We start from the raw sequence: 21,725 nt of genomic DNA on the forward strand, positions 1-21,725 counted from the left end.
AATCCCATCCAGATATTCTATTTAGAAAAACTTTTTCAATTTTGCGTGACGATAAACGGCAACTGGCTTTCAGGCTTCAAGGTGACTTGTCCATTGATTTTGCTTACTTATTATGGCGGAATTTTTCTTTTGGCTTATACTGGGGGTATTTTTATTCTTATTCCTATGTACACGCATATATATGGTATGTATATATATTATTTTTTTTATGGGGTTACAAAAGGTGTGCTCTGTGAGGGCTTTAGAGCGCGGCGGCAAGGATTTAATTTTATTGCCAGCCCCTTCCACCTGTCCCTGCCACGTTGACTTATTGTGCTGATATGATTAAGTGGTTCGCTGAACTCGGGCTCCTTCCACGAGGATTTTTTTTTCGGTTTCCTCCCCCATTCTCGAGTTTATGACAAGTGCAGGGATTCCATGCGGGGATTGGTTCTTCTCTTTTTTTTGGGAACTTGGCCCTATTCCGGCGGAGTCGTCTCCAAATTGTTTGACTTTTTGCCAGTTGATGGTGCATGTGATGCGTTGTCTAATTTTACTTTCCGCTTCTCGTCCTTAAAGGTATCGCTTTAAATTTCCGTTTCCCACCCGACACACAATTGATTGAAATTAGATGAGCTTTTCATAATACAAGGACCTGAGCCGCAGTACATATATATATACTTTTTTTTCCTAGACTTTCCCCCAAAGACCTCGCTCTCGGGAAAGCAACTACAAACATTGTGAGTCTGCCAAGGTAGAAAGTTTTGTGGAACGGACCAAAGGACTGCGGTCTCGGGAGTGCGGAGCAACGCTAATATCCCTCAAGTTGCCACCGACTTTGTGCCAAATTGGTTATTAAAAGAGTCAACTAGTACGAGCCAGAAATAAATTGAGTAGCAACAACAGGGCCAGGGAATTTTTCTGCACTTTCCCACACAACCCACTTGAAGAATAATAATAAACGACAAGTATCCAGGATGTGTGAGTGTGTTGCATGTTGTACGTTGCAATTGCCTCGAGAATGGGAAAGAAAAATCCATTATCGTGCCATAAGGGGCAGGTGCTTTTCTCAATATATTTCCTCAAAATTCGATTCGAGCCGTACGATATGCGGCAGCATCCCTCAGTTGGTTGTGGGGGCTTAAAATAAAAAAATATTAAAAAATTTATTAAGGGCAGGGAAAAGAGATTTCTACAAGTTTTAAAGACTTCCTAATCGAATTAAACTTTTCCCCCGAAGATGCATCTAAAACCGAAAGAGATGGCCTGCTTTGCTCTTCATTTCCCCCTCTCGTTTTAATCAATTGCAGCGGAAGAAGGTCATTAGCAGCTTTCGAACTAATTGAGTAATTTGCTCACCTTGATTGCTTTCGTTGGGAAAGTGGAGTTAGTTGTCAAGTAACTTGCGACACGTGCAACAGCCCCCACTATTCTCAGAGTTGCACAGAGGCATGCACACACAACCCAGACACACGCATACACACACTCCCCCAGACACTCCAGATACACACACACACACATGTTCAGGTTGAATTTCTCCGCTATTTTCTCGTTCATTATTGCGCACTAATTAACGTTTTCGCGACAAAAGGTGGCGTTTTATTTTTACAACTGCAACTGGGTTTCATTGCCTTTCTGCCGCTGCAACTGTAGAGGCACTGCAACAAATTACATCGCTTGAAAATTGGGGAAACATGCATTTTTAGATATGATAGTCCGCCATATTAGAAATGGCGTTAAGTTTTGCAAATGGCGCCAAAATAATATATCGATAGATCCTGTCATATATGTATATCGAAAAGCTTTTTTAATGCCTTGAAGCAGATACATAGAGATCGCACTTCAAACTATTTAAGATTTTTCGAAAAGAATGCAATCGATAAATATCGATAAAACATTTTTATTTATAGGTTAGGAAGCAGTTGAATTTAAAACTTAATGAAAAATATTATGATTGTAAACTAGGAATTATTTCCAGTGCCTCTGTTGGTCTTGCCACGGTATTACCGCCACTGGAGGGCCACTCGAGGGGGCAGGATCCGCCCTAATTGCTGTTTATGAGCGAGTTGGCCCAGTAATTAAACAATTTCTTCTGGCTCGACACAAAAAATAAAATAAAAACCAGTCAGCACACACAACCAGATGTCACAAAAAAAAGAAACATTAGGTTTTCATTAAAAATACATTTAAAAAAAAAAAACAACAATGCTTATTGAGATATAAAAGTTGAAAAATAAATTAGAAAATTGCAGAAAGGGATTTTAGATCTCCTTGGCATTCCGTCCGTCCGTCCGGACGAATCTTCTGTTTAATTCCGGACAATCCTGGCATTTGTGGCTGCATCCCAGTCGATGTAATCCGGAGCAGCTCCGGGCTTCTTGCACTTGAATCTCAGTTTGCAGCAATCCGGGAAAGGTTCGCCCGGATTGATGCGTTCGCCGCGGTTGCAGTCCACAAACCGTGGCTTGCCACATCTAAAAAAAATTTAATTTAAATAAAAATTAATATATATTTTCAAAATATTACTTTTCTAAGAAATTCAGGGAAAATTAAACAGACCAACTGCTGGGAAAACTTTTTCGTTTTCCACTTAAAACGATACCTTTGTGTCTAAAAGATTTTTGAAGGACTCTCCCCCTCTTAAATGACTCTGATAAAGTACAAAAAATAATATATATATTTTGAAAAAAAAAAAAAATAAAATAAAACCTTAAGTGCAAATCCCATTTCGGATCTGGGGCAAAACTTTCAGTTTCCCTCAATTGAGTTTTGTCTCCTTCTTCTAGAGAAGCCGCAACCCAAACCGAGTTTCTTTCCCGCCCTCCAGAGCATTTCATTTGGCTCCATCTCTCTTGGCTTGACCTACAAATTAGAGACCCCCTCCATCTAGGAGGGAATCGGGTTCCTTGGGGGACTGAAAAAGAAGTCTTGAGTTCTTGACATCTCGCGTCATCTTTGGCGTCACGTTAACAGCATAAGTAGGAATGAGAGCGTGTGTGTTCAAAGTGAGTCTGTCTTATCAGCGACAAACATTTTGCCACAAAATGCACAGAGAGAAAAATATATAGTTATTTGTATATATTCTAAAAGTTAATAATATAAAAAAGAGGTTTTTAGAGGTGAAAATTAACCAGATCTACGGCCTTTTCTTCTTTCAATTGTGATATTTTTGAGTCTAAAGTTTGACTCTTTGGCTGGATATAGTATAGATTTCAATAAATATATATATATTTTTTTTTGAGAATCAAATATATGATATTTCTGTGTTTAAATATTTTCAAGGTTAGAGTTCTTAAACACCTATTTATATTTCTTCCAATGCTATTTTTAAACAAAGTTTTTATTTTTTAGCAGTGCCTGTTGCTGAAGCCTCAGCTTCCAATACTCACCCCTCTATAAGAATGGAACCATCTTCATGGCAGGTCAGCCTCTGGCAGGGCGAGATGCCATTGTTGACTCCCAGTTGCAGGGTGTCCCCGCGGTAGATGCACTTTCCGGGATTAGCTGGACGATTCAATGTTTTCATTGAATATGGAATATAAAATGGGAATACTTTCTCTCTTACCTTCATCGGGAGGTATCAGACCCGAGTAGCCGGTAACCTGGGCAAGAGAGTATAGAACAAGGAGGAGGACTACGGTGATACCGTAACCAAAATTTCCGTAACGTTCCGGGGACATTGCGAACGCGTTGGTGTTCCAAGCTGCACTGACTCGGATCCGGACTCCGATCGGCGATGTTTGCTCCGTACATAGGGCATATATGCCTAGAAAAAAAAGGCGGAGAGTTAATCATCAAGTTGTTACTTGATACCCTGTAAATAAATTTTAAATAAAAGTATAGTTTTTTTAATTCTTTTTCTTAGGGAATGAAAGTGTTTTAAAAATCAAATAATAACTACAGAGTGTTTGAAAGTAATTCATAGAATAGGTCTTAAATTATTTCATAGTTTCTAGAACTTAAATTATTATAAGGTATCCTAAAGTCGAGGTTCTTGAGTGTTAAATTGTGTTTTTTGTTTTCGGCTCCGTTGATTATTGTGTATTACTATTTAATTGAAGACGCCACTCTCTCGGGTCAGGCGGTTTATCTGCTTTTTGGGGCGGCGGCGTCAATTTCTCATTTACAGCACTTTGTTGCCTCAAATTGTTCTAGAATGTTTGCACAATTAATGCCAAAAGCAACATACATATTAATGTCAAATTGAAAGAGAAAGAACTAAAAAATAAAGAGAGATAGGGAGAAGGGTTCAGTTCCCATGCGGTAATCTAGGGCTGTAGGAAATCAATTTAATAGAACCAGTAAGCTAAAGAACTAGTTTAATTCCTTAGTGAAAAACATAAATATATATTATTTAAAATTTATTTATGATCTATAACATGAGAGTTTTTTGTAAAAATGAGAGCTACCGAGATTCCAGGTACAGTTGATTAAAAAAGTCGTACTTTTGCTTGAACAAGTTAAGAATTCTAACAAAAAAAGGCGTATAAAAGAGCTTTTTGCTGGGAAAACTATAAAATTATTTAAAAAAATTAAATATATATAATTTAAAATTATTTTAAGATGTATAAAATTAGACTTTCAGTGAAAATAAGAAGCTATAGTGATTCCAGGTACAGTTGTTTCAAAAGTGTCGTTTTCGCTTGAACCAATAGAGAATTCCAACAAAAAAAGGCGTATAAAAGAGGTTATTATTTGAAAAACTATACATTTATTTAATAATTTTTCTTTTGACCAATTTTAAATTAGTTCTTTTAAATAAAATCCTCTCCTTTAACATTTCTCTTGAAATTTTTTATTAAATTATCAAGACCAGTAATCAAGAAACCAAGACTCTAGTTAGTAATACATTTATATGAATTGGAATATATTTTGTAAACGCTTTTCATTCAATTAAGGCAAAAACGACATCGAAAGCTGAATTTTGGTAATTTTTAAATGGAAATGGTGAATGGAAATGTCGGATAGCAGATGGCAGAAGGTTTGGTGGCAGATCTTAATGAAATGCATTCGTTAGCTTAACCCGACAGACATACAGGATATGTTGTGGCAACTTGTGCAATCCAATTGAGACGAATCCCAGTACCCTTTTGGCCCCTTAACTCCTTTAGCCCCCTTTTACGCCCCCAGCAATGGTACAATGTTTGCCCTGCTGGCTATTAAATTTTTAATCAAGTTAAAGTGTTGTCAAACACTTCATTCAGCCAGTTCCCCATATAGCCCCCCACCCCAAAAACCTAAGGATATCATAAGAGGAACATGTAACGTGCCACACCCACACACACCCCAAACACCCACTTGTCAGGACGACCTTCTTTTTCCGTTCATTTTTGTGTCGTGTTAGTTATGCATGCATTCATCCATTCGTTCATTCAGCGACATTCATTTCGTTTCATTGCATTTTCTTACAAGTTGCCACCAGAACCAGCACCACCACCACCACCTACCATATTCTGCACCACAGTGGCATAACCACATTGTAGGAGTGTCACCGCACCATCGCTTCCTTTCCTTGGTGGCTACCCCCACATCCCATCCAGTTCCAGTTCCAATCCCTGTGGACACTTGTTCCTGTGCTTTCCTTTTATGATGTAAGGCTTTCTTTGCTGGCTTCTTTTTCCTTTTGCAACCCAATAGTTAGGGAGGGTATATGGGTTTAGAAATAAAAAAAAACACAAATTCTCTGCCTCATATTTTAGTCTTATAGTTTAATTCTATAAGAGAATTTAAGCACATAAAATATATATTAACAAGAACTGCTAGTTTTTGGCCCTTTTTTTGTTTTTCGGCCTTTATAATTCTCAACTGGTTGTGGCAAAGCAGGCTATAATAACCCTTAGCTATGAGAGCTTTGAAATTTTTGAGGTAATTACTAATTAAGCGGTTAAATCATGTATCCATCTATCTATTATTACCTTTCATGCGTCATATATCACATGTTTAAGCTGTTCTTTCGCTTTTTGGTCCTTAAAATTCTCAAATGGTTCAAGCAAATAAGTTTTTATAAGTGACCATACCTACTATTATTTCTATAATTTTTTTAATCATTGAAAACCATAACAAATAGTCGCAACCCTTTTTGGACTCTCATATAACATCGTTTTTGATTTTTTTTCTCTGTTCTGTACTTTCTGGCTTGCTCGCCTTTGTCGTAAATGAAATGCAAATAAATTGTCAACTGCAGCTAAATAAAATTTTAATTTATAGCCGCTTTGACTAGCTGGCTCATTGTCCTGGCTCCTGGCTGGAGGATCCTGGCTGGAGAAAGGTGAATGCGGATGGGAAAGCATTTATAAAAGAAAGCGACGTTTTCCTTAAAAGCCTCTAATGCCAGTGAGTTTATTAAATTATTATTTCATTTTTAAGCTAGTATTTTGGGGAATCCCTAAATATTTTCATAAAATAATTTCTATTATTTTAAAGTGAGAGGAGAGTTACTCACCTAGCTGGGCGCAAAAGTCACAACTGGATGCAGAATGCCCCTTTATTTTTCGGCATGTTATTACCCCCAACCGAACCCAACTAATTCCCAGCACATTTGATTATTTAAATTAGGAAAATGAGTGACAAACGGACGGACAGTCGGACACTCGCATATACCCAGATACGCGCTCAAATTGATGGTGTCCGTTGTCCAAAAAGATGGATGGATGAATCCAATCCAATCTGAAAATAAACACACACATAGTGGACAGTGGTGGACTAGTGGACCGGAGCGACCTGAAGCCAAATCGGAGGCAGTTTGCTTTGGGAGACCGACCGACGAACCGACGAGTACGATCCGACAAAAAGATTTTATTCAACGAAATCGTATTATTTTGGAAAATGTATTCAGTGCAGGGGCGACATTCGCATTTGCGGCAACGAAACCGACAGCCATAGCGACTGTCATCGCCCAACACACACTCGCACACCCACTCGCACGCACCCACTCGCCGTTCATTCACACACCGCCAACACCACCACCACCACCACCACCAAACAAAGCCTCGCACTTAGCCGGAGAAAGCAGGCGAAAGTGGAAAGAAAGTGCAGTAGAAAGTGCAAGCCAAGGCGCCAAAAAAAATAAATTAAATAAAATAAAATAAATAAAACCTTCAGAGTAACAGTGACTTGTGTGTTTTAGAAGGCTGCTAGTGAGAATGCCAAAATTAGTGACTTACATCTTCATCGTCAGCTCGCTGGTGCTCTGGTATCTGCTGCTCTTCGGAGGCGGCACTAGGGGCGGTGCCGGTGGCTGGGGCATGGGCGTGGCGGCCACCAACGGTCACGGGGGTCAGCTGGAGGGTAGGGACTTTCACCATCACGGCGGCAGTCATCACATAAGGCGTAAGTAATGAAACAGGATCAGTTATCGATAAGAATCGATAGAAATTGCATATATTTTTAGGTTTTCGATTAATAAAAAGTATACGTAAAAAGTAAAAAAAATATGTGGAATGAAAGTTTAGTAAAAAATGAAAATTTATAGATAGAAATCAAATGAAAAATCTCACAAGTTAGTTCTATCGATTAAAAATCGATGGCATTTGTATATAAGTTATCAGAATAGTGAATTGGGTGTTAACCAAATAAAATATTTTTTTTTTAACAAATTCAAAGAATAAATAAATATCCCAAAGAAAGATACCTAAAGGGCTTAAAAAAAGAGCTATCGAATAAATCGCAAAACTTACAAAATTTTATCGATAAAAATATAGGAAAAAGTTGGATTTTATTAGGGCTTTCATAAACGTTTTTAAAAAGATTTATAAGCCTTTATTAAAATATTGTAATGTCTATCTGTTATCGAAAAATCTAAAAATGTTGTAATATCTATCGAAAATAATCGAAATCTTGATTTAAACACTTTGAGTAGAATGACTTTTGTATCAATAAGGTCAAAGCTTATTTTAGGCTCTCTAAAAATAAAAATAAATATAATTTTTAAGCACATCTCATTTTAAATTTTAATAACAGATATAAATATATTAAAACTAATTTTGTTTAATTTCCCAGGCAACATTAATCACTGTTGGCGCCGCTACGATGGCTACAATCTCCAGAACACGGTTGTCAATAAGAAGGAACAGCTGAAGAAGCCCTACGGCATATTGTGCAACTTCAAGTGCACCTGGTTCTTCACCACCAGGTGAGTGTGCTTTTTGTACAATTCTCCAAGTCCTTAATATTACTTTGCTTTTCTCTGTGTCCTTTTTATAAATGCAGTTTTCCCACTTGCGAGTTCATCTACGATTATAAGTTATCCTGCGTGCTGTTCACTTCGCTGCCCGACTGTACCAACGTCAAGTGTACGCTCTTGAATTATTTTGAGTAGACTAAGTGTATTTATTTTCAGTGCAGTTCTAAGCTCTCTTTTTTTTGTTCTCTGGTTTTTGTTTTTTTTTTTTTTAATATAGCATAAGTCTGATTATTTGGTAAATTTTATATCATGTCTGGGGGATTAATAATAAAGATAAAAGAAAACATTAATTTATGAAAATAATTGTGGTTTTATTTATGGTTTATGGGCAGGTTTAAAAATAAATATTTTATAAATTTAAAAATTGGAATAAATAACCAGAGGTTTATCCAGAACTTTTCCTCTAAAAGCTCGAACCTCATCTGTGCCTTGTATTTTAGGAAGCAATTTGATTTTATTTTCCCCTAAATTCCCATTTGGTAAGCAGTCTGAAATAGTAGTTTCTTAGAGCAGTATATATAGACTTTTTTGTTCAAAATACAAAAAAGGGCCAAAGTTCATGGCAATTGTCTACCTAAAGTTACTGCAAAAGCCAAAGAGTCAACAACGCTCCTGTTCGCACTCCATTTGATGGCAAAGTTGAAAAGCCACAAAAGCTATCAATGGACCATCCTCCTTTCTCTCCTTTCTTTCTTTTTTTTTTTGGTATTTTTTTGGTAAGAGGTTTGGGGCGGGCCACGCCCAATTACCTGGCCACATACCTGAGCTGAGCCGGGCCAAAAAGCAATCCACTTTTTGTAGTAAACAAATTTGAAACACTTTGTTACCAACGTTTATGTTTCTTTTTTTTTTGTATTTTTTTCCGGTTAAAAGCTATATATCCGTTCAAGTTGATGGCCAAAATGGTGGTATGGGTAGAGGGGGCCAGTGGGGAGTTAACCAAACTCCTATATAGTCTGAAACCAAATGGTTATACCTGAACTTTTTGCTTCGCGCCAAAACAGCCGCAAATAAATCGTTGGACATTTATAAGCCCGTCAAAGTTATGCCAAAGCGTTTCCTTGCAAAAATTTGTGTACTCCCATAGTCCTCCCTCCTCCTCCTCCTCCTCCTCGGATATTTTGGCCATTTTTTGGGTGGTATGGGTGCTGGCTTTTTCCAGGGTGTCTAAAAATAAGATAAATTATGTGGCTGTAGTCAATGGAGCTGTTAACTGACGCGCGCACCTGGGTCAGAAGGGTTCCGTTTTGGCTTTTTGGATTGCTATTCAAAAAAAAAATACTCAAATTATTTGACTTAGGGGATCGAACTCCAGGACTAGCTTTAATTTTCTTAAAGTTTTTAAATTTTATAAAAGAGAAAAAAATTTCTAAGACAATTATGCTTTAAATTTAAAAGGTATAAGTTGGTAGGGAAGGAATCTAATTCATTCGACTCCTCCTTACTTGTTTTTAGAATATATTTTAAAATATTATACATTTTTTTGTTGGATCTAATTTTATTTATTTTGATATTTGGCCAGATGGGGCCGCACTTTAATGGAATCAAACGAAATGACATTGATCGCTGAAGGCCAACGGACCCGCAACAGAAGATCAAGCAATTTTAACTCAAATCAACTCGATTCTCGGCTTGGTTTGTTTCGGATCCGTCTGTTTGTATTCGTAACTGGGATTTGGGTCGTGGTCGTTGTGCGTTTAAAATGCCATATAAAAAAGTACCATATATATACACGTATACTCACAAACATATACACATATGTATATTAATGGGGATCTGGGAAAAAGATCGTAGTGCGTAGTTTGCTGGCATGCCTTTTGTGCTTTATTGCGTTGGGTGCGTTGCTGGTGTCGTTCTCGTTGCTGGTGGCTCTTCTATTTCAATGTTGATTGGCAAATTACGCCAATTTCTCGAATTTCTCGGGGGCTGGGAATTAGATTATTTTGAAATAGTTATAAACAAATTAATTGCGCATCACGACAATATTGTCGTTGTGCAGTTCCAAATTGCTGCAATGCCACTTTCCCAGTGTCCATGTAATAAATTATGTTTTATAAATAGTTGCAATACTTTTTCCCATCGCCCTGGCTGAAAATATTCTAGAGGAAATATGAAACCGAAATAAATCATCCTTTAGCACTTGATATGATTCATCATATACTCGAATTTCGGTTGGAATATTTGGCATTTCATTACCTTGATTGTGACTGATTATCCGACCAGTTAGTTGGATCAAATACTTGCGCACTGAGAGTGCAGTCTGCAATTCCAGATTGCCATTTCCCATCCAGCCATACACCCACCCACCCACCTATTCCGGCCACCCAACCACATTCGACAAAAGGTGTCAACAGTGGCAGATACAGATACAGATACAGATACGGATAAAGATACGGATGCACCTACGATTACAGATACAGATACATGGATTCCGAAATGAATGCCGAAACTGAAACCAAAAACGAAACCAAAGCATTCAACTGAGAACTCAAAAGATGAGACACGTTTGGGCTTCTACACGGAGAAAGGTTTATTTTTTTTTTTTGTTTTTAAATTAAGAGATTTAAATTTTGTATTAAAAAAATAAAGTTAGGACTTCATTTAATATTATTATTTAATTTAATTTTATGAAAATGTAAAGAATATGTGTTCTATGGTTTTGAACTATGCGATGCCCGGTACTTTTTAGTATTTTTGTAGTTTATTTTTTATATTTTCAGATTGTTTTATAGTTTCAACTATTTTAGCTTGATAATTGTCCAATAATTAAATAAAATTTTCCGCTTCTTATGGATAATAAACATAACAGAACATAAAAGCTTTTAAACTATATGATACCCGGTACCGTTTAGTATTTTTTAAAATTATTTTCAGTTTATTTTATAGTTTGTACTATTTGAACTTGATAATTGTCCAAAACCTAAAATAATTTGTCAGTTTTTAAGGATAAAAAATATAAAAGAACACGAAAGCATAAAAACTAAATGATACCCGGTACTTTTTAAATTTTGGAGTATTTTTGGTATATTTTCAGTCAAAAGATAAAAAAGACTTCAAAAGAACACAAAACCACAAAAACTATGTAATACTTTTAAGTATTTATAGTTTGTATTATTTTAACTTAATAATATTAAATTTCTTATGGATAATATTTAAAAAACTAAAAAAATCACAAAAGCTATTTGATACCCGGTACTTTTCTGTTCCTCCTTGTAGCTTAGTCCCTTGAGATGTTTTTCTAAATAAAAATGTTCTGACCAATCTTGAAGTTAAAAATCCTCCCACTCACTTAGTAAACCCATTCAAGACCCATTAAATATTTCCCCCAGTGTAGTAATTACATTAGCAATACGCTGAGGTGGCAAATACCCATAAAAAATAAAAGGAAGAAAACCATGGGCTGGCTACCCACACAGCTGCATGCGATAATTTATCAATTGGCATCAATTTAAATACAGAGAGCCCAGACAGAAGCCCGTGGCATTTCTTTGCCCGGCTTGGCTTGTTTATATTATTTTTGATTTGCTCGTTTCGCTAGCGATTTTCGGTACGGCACACTCGCGGTTAAAACCGCGCCGAGACATATCCACGCAGCGCAAATCCGTAAAAATTCAAAAATATCCATAATTTCGAAAAGCGAAACCCCCCAATAAAAAAAAATCATGGCAGTCTCAGAATCAGTTAGAGATGAAAAATCGGTTTCCGATATCGATGCCGATTGTGTTTACGATTGTTGTGAAATGGAAACATCGAGAACATCGAAAGCTACAGTGATCACTCCGATATATACACGCAAAACAACAGCAACAACAGTGGCATTTATTTTGCTTTTAATTCTTTGTTGTTTATGTGATTACAATTATGGAAGTATGTCTCGTTTCTCTATAAATTTTCTTTAATTTTTTTTGCAGTGTTTTTTGTTTAGAAAATTAATTTTTTTTTAAAGTGGGTGTTTGTGCTTTTTTTATTGGAGATAGTAAAGACTTGACGTCATCAATAAAAGTATACTCGCCAATTATGTTGCGTATACGCCATGTGGTTCACTTTTGGTTCGACAACTACTTGTGGGAGTTTGGTTGACTAATATTTTTTAAATTAATGGTTTTTAATAGGAATAAATACAAAAATGTCTGTTTTAATAGTAATAGTGTTTATATTTGAGTATTTTTATGGTTTTAAATTATTATTTTGACTGGGAAATTGTACAATCAATTAGGCATTTATTTTCTTTGTATTTTATTTTTTCAAAAAACTTATTTTTGAAGTTAATCCTTAGATTTTCTATAAAGTGTTTTAGAAAATGATAAACAAATATTGTTTTGTATGAAAGGGTTTTAAAAACTATTTGAAATTCAATATAAATACAATATACATTTTTTTTTCAATTATCCTAAAGTAGAGTAGACTTTAAAAATGTCAACAGAATCTAAAAATAGAACTGAAACCTGAATTTTCTTTAAAAATTGCATAGTTTATGAACTCGTTTAATAAAAATTTAAAACAGTTTTTTTCGAAAACCAGTTGTAATATGTAAAGTTTGTAAAGTTACAAGTAGCTTAGAAAGACTAGAAAGAGAAATCCTTTAACAAAATTAAGGATATCTGTATATAGTAATTTATATTGTAATAGTTTGAAAAAATATACTTTGTATTCAAACCACTTGCAGGCTGGGCATCGCAGTGCTGGAAGAAACAGAATACCGGATCGATTCAAACGCCAGATGGCCAATTTAAGCGACCCTTTGGTATACTCTGCACATATCGTTGCTTTCTCTGGTTTCCGCCAATGTAAGTTATGTAATCACTCAACCACCCACTCAATATACATATATGCAGCCACCAAACTGAACCCAATCCCAATACAACCACCTAACACTGCAATTTACAATTTATGCATGCCTCTGTTATTTTGTAGTGTGAATTGCATTTTAAAATAAACTTGTTTGGCTTTTGCTTTGGGGTTCTTGGCCATTTTGGACATGAACTTCGGGGGTTAACAAGCACTACAAACACCCATGCCGACACGTCTCTCTCTATGGTAGTATATAGTATTTGAATTGCATAACAATTAAAATGGCTGGCAGCAAAGTTGGCTTTTTGTATTGGCTTCTTTTTCTTTTCTACTGCCATCGCCATCGCCATCGCCATTGGAATAAATATTTTATCGGGAGCTAGCCCGGGTGGGTGCCATGCATGTACTATTTTCCCAGCCAACGACTCCCATTCAATTTTCAGTGCATCGAAAAATGGCTTCTGGTGTTTGCTCAGTATATTTTTTTGGTTATGGTGGGGTATTTTATTACTCTATCCGATAGGGTATTATAGACTTTGGTGGATCTTTTAAATCTTGTTCTCAGGATCTCTATCTGTTTGACCTTTAGTCTTATCGATATTTTACCAAAAGCTTGTCCGATTAATTTTTGCGCTAGTTTGTCATAGTATGTCACTTTGCGATAGTTTTTGCGTGACTCCTTTCGATAGTATGACCGTTTGTCCGTTACGATAGTTTACGATTGTTTATTGGATAGCTTTTTTGTAAGCCTGTCGTTTTTTTGTCTTTTGACTGTCCCCTTAGGTATTTGTCCTTTGTCCTTTAAATTTTTATTATCTTGTCCGTTAGCTTATATACTACTTGTCCGCTTATTTTCCCGCCTGTTTATTCATCAAATTCTTAAGCTTGTCCGTTAGTTTGTCCATAAGCTTGTAAGTTAGTTAGTCTGTCACCTCTGTCCGATAGTTTTTACATTTTCACTTCCATCTCCATTCCAATCTATCTATCTATTTCTTGCTCCATCCTTAAGAGTTTCCTCAGATCGCCATTACATCCATAGTTTTAACAATAGAATCTTTAAAATTCTTTTATTAAATCCTTAAAAACAAACAAAGATAGAGAGTATCAAATCTTCGTCTCTAACCAAATCAATTTCTCCCTTGAGTTGTATTTTTTATTATTTTCTGGCACTTTTTGTTCTGCTTGCAGTTATCCGTACTGCGAATTCATATTCGATCTGCGATTGTCGAGGCACTTCACCTCCTTCCCGGACTGCTACGAGATTCGGTGCAACGAGACCTTCTCCTTTTTCGGCAAGGAGCCCAACCTCTGACGTCACTCGGGCAATGTTATCCTCCAGCCACGCCTCCTTCTCCAGCAACGCCTTCACCTAAGTTTTTTTTCTGTTAATCGAGTATTTTCCATGACTATGAGATGTATGCTTCAATAAAGGTGCACTGCCTGAAACAAATAGAGTTTGTAGTTTTAATAAATAATTATTAATTCATTTTAAATTTAAATATATATATTTTTAAGAATTTAATCAATATATCATCTATTTAAACACAAAACCCCCTTGAGGTGAAAACAAATCGTTTAGTTTTAGTCTTTTAAAGCCGATGGCTTTCTTGAAGAACTTTCTCAAGGAGTCTATGATGAATTGTCCTTGCCAGTGTTGCCTCCACTTGTCACTTGCCACTTACCACTTGCCACTTACCACTTGAGGCCCTTGAGGGGAGCCACGGTTGCGAGAGGGGGCAGGGAGTGAGGTGTTTATGGAATTGGTGGCCGGTGGCTGCAGGCAATTTCCTTCACTTTCCTTTTCGACTGGCTTTTAGTTTATTTCCGGTTCCGTAATAAACGACAAACAAACAAATAAACAAAGGGACACAATCCTGAATCCAAAACACCCACACCCACTCATACACACACATACACTCACAAATACATGGATAGATAGACAGGATAGCCTAACCTCATTCAATTCGCAAATATTTGCATACAAATTAGCATTCTAATTGACTCGAGCCCAAAAATAAGTAACCAGCTTGAGGCCCTGGGGGCCGAATCTGGCAGCTCCCCGACTCCATTGGTTGGCAAAAGGATCCACCTCTCCTTCATTGTTATCCTGGAGGTCCTGGCTGCATTTGTATTTCGGCCAAAGCCTCGCGCGATACTGTCCATTGTCTTGGCGAATGGCAGAAACATTTCATGGCCTTTTCATTTTGCCAATAAAATTACTAACTTTACACTGGAAGAAAAGGGTTTTGAGTTAGGTTAAAAAAAGTTTGAGTCAAGTGGTGTTTTTTAAATTTATTTTAGATTTTTTGGTGAAATGTTTATGTTTTTAAAAACATAATTGGAGGTATATTGTTTGCTATTTTGAGCGTAGGGTTTTATAGGTTATACTACCTTTTTATTAAATATTGAAAAAAAATACTATCCTTTATACTAAAAAATTCTTTAAAACTAAAAGATAAATAGTTTATATATAAGCATATTTATTTTTAAATATTTTTCATATATTTTTTTTATATTTTAAATGTGTTTTTTTAAAACAGATTTGAAATAATATCATTGAGTTTTGTTGTTATCTAGTTTCTTTTTAGTTCACTTTGTTTTAAGCCTTAAATAATTAATAAAAAAATATTTAAAAAATTACTTATTATGTCAATTACCTTTTAGAATTTTCTTAAATCTTTTCCTTGATTTTTTCCAGTGTATTTGTCTCACTTTCGAAATGCTTAGCCGCTCGAGTTAATTGTTTGCTTAGTGTCATAAAAATACAGTTTACGCCTTTCGCAACAACACGTACAGATGTCCCTCACGCCCCACCGAGCCACTGAACCGCGGCACCACCCCACAGCACCAGCCACAGCAACACCACCCCCTACCCCTCACTACCTACCCCCCAGAAACCCCTTTTGTTGCCGCGGCAGGTGGTCTCTGGCCTGCAGACTCCAGACTCCGGACTCCGGACAACATGGCCTGGCATCTCTGATATCAGGGATGTGGCTTAGTGGAATTGGCCAAGCGGAAGGGGATTTTGGCCCTTTTATTTAAGGGGGAAGGGAAGGGGGAGATAGGAGGGTGTATAACAGCCACGTGCAAACAAAAGGTCGTCGCAGACAATGTTGTCACTGGAAAACTTTTAACTTTTACAAACTTAATTGTTGCCTGCTCTAAATATAATACAGGCCAGTGTCTTTCCCGAAAGCTTTTCAATATCGCCGAGTTTTCAACAGAGGATGGTGGGTGGTTGGGTTCCATTTCATAACAAAACCATAGCCATTGTCTTATATATATGTATATATTTAATAAAATTCAAAATGTGAAATTAATAGAGAAAGAACAAAATTTGTAGAAAGATTTAATAATTAAAAGAGACAACACGTACCACACTGCGTATACGTGATTTAAAAATTGAGAACAAAAAAACAAACAAAGTTAGAAAATATGATTAATGCCAAGAAACCGCCAAGAACAAAGGAAAAGTCCTAATAAATTAAATTAAAGCGTCTCCCTGGTGATATTCACCGGGCTGAGACTTACATTTTTGGCTCAAAAATGTTTTAGCTTTTTGGGCTTAACCATATTACGTATACGACAGGTGGTACGGCGCTGGATGATGATGATGATGGGATGATGGGAAGTGCGTGGGTGAAGTGTTTCAAGTATTGCAACTTCAACTCTGTCGAATAAATATTCAGAATGCAATTACGCATAGAATTCTCTAGCACTTATCGTGTCGCTCGCTGAAAACTTATTTAACTTTTTACGATGTCATTTGGGGAAAGTTTGTAATCATTTTCTTTGCGCTGGTGTGCTTCAAAAAATGCCTCAGAAAGAAAAGCGAAGAAGCCATGAAATTATTTATACGATTTTCAGACGACAGCTGAAAAGTGTACGAGTAGGCGGGTGAGTATAAATAAAACTGCTTGCTGATGTTCCTGGCTCCTGGTTCCTGGTTCCTGGTGTTGCTCCTTTCGACGGCAGATTTGTGGCGGGAACTGGGAAGCGCAAACGATGGCGGCTTTCTCGCACTTTCTCTCCACAATTTTCCATCATCAGCGCGAAGTTCGGCAAGTAGGAAACTCCAACTCCCAGAGAGTCCTTCAAACTGCCAGTCGAAGTTTTCAAAAATTTTGTATTTCACTTCCCCTTGCGTTTACTCGCACTCTCTGTAGTTTAGTGGGCCCTTCTCTACGAAAGGGTGCTAGTGTCCGTCTGTCCGTTAGCTTGTCCGCTTCTTTATTTTACAATTTTATTAAGAAAGATTCTACAATTTTTATAGTTTTTAGTTTTTATTTATATCGTATTTAATACATATTTATATTTTATACTCAAGATTGAGGCAAGATATTGGCTCTTGTCCGTCTGTCTGTTAGCTTGTCCCCTTATTTCTGACTATGAATGGCAAGTTATATCTACTATCTATTATCTATAATATTTTTATAGTTTTTAAATATTATTAATATTATTTTTAGGACTTTAAAGCATGCTTTTTAATAGTATTCACGTCTGTCCTTTAACTAATCCTTTAGTTACTCTACAAATATTGCATATTTTTAAAAAATGGTAATCTTAAATCTCCAAAAGCAATAATAACTTAACATTTCCTTAAGGTTTGAGCCACTATCCCTGCTTTGTCCCTCTGTCCGCTTCTTTATTCTACAATTTTCCAAAATAAAAGTAAAATAGTTTTTAATTTTTAATATATTTTAATTTATTTTAAATCAATTTTTTTTATTATGTGCTCCAGATGGGCTCAAGATATAGGCTCTCCGCTTATTTTTGACTGGGAATAGTATGTTTTTTATAATTTTACAATTTATATAGTTTTTTGAATATTTCTTAGAGTATTTTTAGGACTAAGAAGCATGCTTTTTATAGTAATTTTGCTTTTGTCCATCTGTCCGTTAACTTGTGCGTTAGTTAGTCCACAAATGATACATATTTTTTAAGATCTTCTTATCTCAAACCTCCAAAAACAATGTTTCCTTAGTTTTTATTAAAGTTTGTCTTAAAGTTTTCTCTGTCCGCTGGTTTGTCCGCAAGACTGTCCGCTTAATATTTCACTAATAACTTTTATTAAGGGTATATCATTTTTGTCTCTACCTCAAGCCATTGCTAGAACCGCTTCTGTTTATTTCCTTATTTTTTTGTGGCTCTCAGCCAAAGTTTTTTGGAGTATTAGTGCGTGCAGCGATTCAAGAGGACCGAGAAGATGAAACTTTTACTTTCCATGCCGCCGTGGCTGCCAGTGGCATTTTGCGTCGAATCCCGTCAGTTTACTTCATCCCATAACGTGGATGCAGTTTAGCTTCCTTTTTATTTATTTTTGGTATTTATCCATTTACAGGTTTCCAGCCGCAGACCAACTCTGGGAAACTTTGAAGCTAATCCTCTGTCCCCGACACATATCCCCAGAACTCTATAAACTTGAAATAATTATTTTATATCCTCTGGATAATTTATCAAATATTTTTTTTTCGTCCCAAGTAATTGTCCTTAGCAGTAGTTTGTTTGAGAAATTTTAGAGGAGAACTAAAATCGTGGCGAGGGCTTAAGAGACTGGAGCTACAAAGATGCTGTTCTGGAAAAAAGCTTTTAAGCTACTTAGTTACAACAAGGGGGCAACTAATGAGTTGACAGGCCACGCCCACTCGCCCCTCCTAAACAATGTTGCAGCAAAAAAAAAGAAAATCTAAAAAAAAAAAAGAGGGAAACAGAAAAGTGTCAAATGGCAAAGAAAAACTAACAGATGGGTTGGTAAGTAGGGTCTTCGGGGGTTTCTTCTTAAAAAGTTGTACAATTTATTTATAGAAAAAATGCTTAAAAAAGATCTAAAAAATAAAGCAACCTTCATACCCCATGTTTTAGTTGAACTTTTGAATGGGAAACGTGATGATTTGTTTTTTTTATTGCCATTCATATAACTTGCACTTGACATTATTGTGTGTATTATTTTTTTTTCTTTTGGCGAAAAACAAACTATTATTATTATGATAAACTGTTGCCGTTCTCATCACCAACTCGCCAACTGAATTTGAGATTTGGGGATTCAGCGAGAGGGGCATTGGGGCGAGTGTGGCATTAATCATGGATGGGCTATGGCTTGGGGCATGGACTTGGACGACATCATCATGGACATCATCCATGGGTGGAACGCAAAAATTTGCATTGCAATTTTATTCTTGATTTAATCAAGTGCCGTGGCACAAACGCCAATTTAACGAAAAAAAAAAAAAAATCCCAAACAAACAAACCATTGAAAGACTGAGCGACCGAGCGACCGAACAAACGGCCGTCACACGTTGCGTATACGTAATACGGACTAAATAATAACTTTTGTTGTCTTTTTTTTTCTGCTGTGTGTTGTGTTGTGTTGTGTCGGTGGTGTGAGCTTAGCGCGTAGTTTGCACCCGCCAGTCACCGAGTCACCAAGTCCCCACCGAGATGTTCCAGCTGGAGAAGATCGGTATCCTGCTCGGCCTCACCCTTGTGGCCATCGGCGGCGTTCACAGTTTCGGCCAGTTTCACATGAAGCACTATCAACTGCAGAGGAACTACAACACCCAGGAGGATTCCAGCGAAAATGACAATAGTGTTTTACGTAAGTTTTTGGCCGAAAATTTATTGAAAGGGTTTAGTTTCTTTGGGGCTATAAATAAAAGGAAACTCTTAAAGATCAAAATAGTATATTTTTGGAAGATTTTTTGTCATTGTATAGCTTTTATATTATCTTAAGTTTTTGCAGAGGAGAAAAGGGATAATTTTCTTTATAAAATAAAGCTTGAAAGGCTTTTTAATACAAACTTTTAATTTAAATAAAATTAATATTTTTTAATACCAACTTTCAATAGAAATAAAATGATAGCCGGTACTTTCATATCTGTATTTCAATAATTCTAAAAAAACTCAAATAATACAAATTATTAGATAAGTTCAACAATTCAAATAATAATAAAATAAAACAGTAATTTTAAAAGCAAAATAAAACAAAATATTTGAAAAAATACTAAATAAATGGTACCCGGTACTTGTTTGTACTTCAATCATTTTCAACAGAAAAATACATATAATATTGCTATAAAAATTATATGATACCTGGTACTAATTTTCTTGGTATATACTTACATGAAAATAGAACCAAATAATACCAAATATTAGATATTTTTAACAATCCAAATAACAATAAAATAATTTTAATTGAATAATAAATAAATTTGAACGGTAAATAAAACAAAATATTAATATGTTAATTATTAATTATTATATAAATACTAAATAAACTGTATTATACCCGGTACTTGCCGGTACTTCAAGCATTTTTTAAAATACAGATAACTATGCTATGATTTTGAATGAAAAGAAAACTGACATACCATCAAAAAATACTTAAAAAATTAGATGATACCTGATACTAATACTCTTAGTATATACTTATAGGAAAATAAAACCAAATATACCAAATATAAGATAATTTCAACAATTCAAATAATAATAAAATAAAAAAATAATTAAAATAGAATAATAAATAAATTTTATAGAAAATAGATCAAAATATTAAAAAAAAACTGTATTTTACTCGCTACTAGTACTTCAGACATTTCTCAAAAATAAATAAGTTACTTTTTCAAGAAAAGAAGACCAAACAATATAAAAAAATACTAAATTTAAAATTAAAATTAACAGATCCAGGTACCAGGTGTACTAATATTATTAGAATATAAATATATATTATTTATAAGCAAATAAAACCAAATAATACCAAATATAGGAGATATGAACTGTATACCTATCCTTTTGATATAAAATTAAAGAAAACTGAATAATATTTTTTCTCTCTGTGCAGGCACCTTCCGGCGTTGCATGTGGGAGCAGTCGAAGTTCCTGCCCCGCCGCCTCGTCCTCCTCAGCCTGTGCTCGAACCTGTTCTGCGAGAACAATCACATAATGCCGCGTTCCAGGTCTATTTTCGTAGTGGAAAAAATGTCTAGGCCGAATGAGTAGTTGCAATTTTTGTTCAAAGTAGTTAAGCATGTGCACTAACCTCCAGTCCTCCAGTCCAACAGTCCTCCAGTCCTATAGTCCTCCAGCATGCCAGCATGCAGTCCATCCATTTGAATTCCCCCAAAGACCCCGAAACCCAGAACTAATGCCATACTGTCTGCCTCTATTTCGATCGGTCTCCTCCAGCTGCCTGGACATCCTGCCCGACCAGTGCGAACAGGGCGATGAGGAGGAGCTGATGTACAAGCCATTCCCGGACTGTTGTCCGGTCTATTGCAATCTGAAGCGACGGATGCAGCGCCTCCGCACCATGCACTTCCGGCATCGCCTCCTCCGGAATACGCAGGACGGCTCGCCGGGCGGCAACTCCGGCGGCTCCTCCTCCTCCACCGGCGGTGATGGTCCCACCAATTCCCTGCTCAGCGAATTTGTCTACAACAACTACTAGGTCCTGGATGGGTAGTATCCGGGTCCGGAAAAGAGGCAAGCACTTGGGGCCAATCAAATTATGCGGTGATTTGTGAACTTGTCCACTTGTATTCCTCAATTATAGGCATTCTGTCGCCAGTACACTGAGCCAAAAAGGCATCACATCACGCCCCACCATATGTTATAACTGGATAGTCTAGACTCTAGAGTCTTAAAGAGTGTATCGTATTTAAATATTTAAGTTAAAAAATATGAAAATAAATAATAATAAATATATAGTATTTTTTCAGTGAACTAGCTTCGAACTCCTGCCTGTCACTCTTTTTTTTTTTGGGTTTCTGTCTAGACA

At 36.2% G+C, this 21,725-nt stretch overlaps 4 protein-coding genes and 1 long non-coding RNA gene across 6 annotated transcripts; 3 read left to right on the forward strand and 2 right to left on the reverse strand.

Annotated features, from left to right (window-relative positions):
• Nucleotides 1–2,147: 2,147 nt before the first annotated feature.
• Nucleotides 2,148–3,711, reverse strand: LOC6502999. The gene is made up of 3 exons (XM_032453064.2): nt 3,545–3,711; nt 3,369–3,483; nt 2,148–2,453 (listed from the first exon to the last, which is right to left on the reverse strand). The coding sequence occupies exons 1-3, from the start codon at nt 3,657–3,659 to the stop codon at nt 2,288–2,290; spliced, it is 396 nt and encodes a 131-aa protein (XP_032308955.1). The 5' UTR covers nt 3,660–3,711; the 3' UTR covers nt 2,148–2,287.
• Nucleotides 3,712–6,622: 2,911 nt separating this feature from the next.
• Nucleotides 6,623–8,461, forward strand: LOC6503106. The gene is made up of 3 exons (XM_001963402.4): nt 6,623–7,308; nt 7,978–8,110; nt 8,188–8,461. Exons 1-3 carry the CDS (start codon nt 7,122–7,124, stop codon nt 8,294–8,296), a joined length of 429 nt encoding a protein of 142 aa, XP_001963438.1. The 5' UTR covers nt 6,623–7,121; the 3' UTR covers nt 8,297–8,461.
• A 122-nt stretch (nt 8,462–8,583) lies between these two features.
• Nucleotides 8,584–10,440, reverse strand: LOC116655336. Its single transcript, XR_004310461.2, has 3 exons — nt 10,358–10,440; nt 9,906–10,260; nt 8,584–9,328 (listed from the first exon to the last, which is right to left on the reverse strand). It is a non-coding gene; the product is annotated as an uncharacterized LOC116655336 (long non-coding RNA).
• Nucleotides 10,441–11,668: 1,228 nt separating this feature from the next.
• Nucleotides 11,669–14,402, forward strand: LOC6503107. The gene is made up of 3 exons (XM_001963403.4): nt 11,669–12,028; nt 12,828–12,948; nt 14,141–14,402. The coding sequence occupies exons 1-3, from the start codon at nt 11,824–11,826 to the stop codon at nt 14,262–14,264; spliced, it is 450 nt and encodes a 149-aa protein (XP_001963439.1). The 5' UTR covers nt 11,669–11,823; the 3' UTR covers nt 14,265–14,402.
• A 4,927-nt stretch (nt 14,403–19,329) lies between these two features.
• Nucleotides 19,330–21,670, forward strand: LOC6503108 (uncharacterized protein CG1552). Of its 2 annotated transcripts, none has more exons than XM_014905818.3 (4): nt 19,330–19,547; nt 20,790–20,943; nt 21,134–21,430; nt 21,501–21,670. In XM_014905818.3, exons 1-3 carry the CDS (start codon nt 19,391–19,393, stop codon nt 21,393–21,395), a joined length of 573 nt encoding a protein of 190 aa, XP_014761304.1. In that variant the 5' UTR covers nt 19,330–19,390; the 3' UTR covers nt 21,396–21,430; nt 21,501–21,670. The 2 variants fall into 2 exon arrangements, with proteins under 2 accessions (XP_014761304.1, XP_001963440.1); XM_001963404.4 differs by having other exon boundaries at nt 19,331–19,547; nt 20,790–20,904.
• The last annotated feature ends 55 nt before the right edge of the window (nt 21,671–21,725 follow it).

This window comes from Drosophila ananassae, chromosome XL (genome assembly GCF_017639315.1).
Source record: "Drosophila ananassae strain 14024-0371.13 chromosome XL, ASM1763931v2, whole genome shotgun sequence".
In the NCBI taxonomy this organism is placed as follows: domain Eukaryota; kingdom Metazoa; phylum Arthropoda; class Insecta; order Diptera; family Drosophilidae; genus Drosophila; species Drosophila ananassae.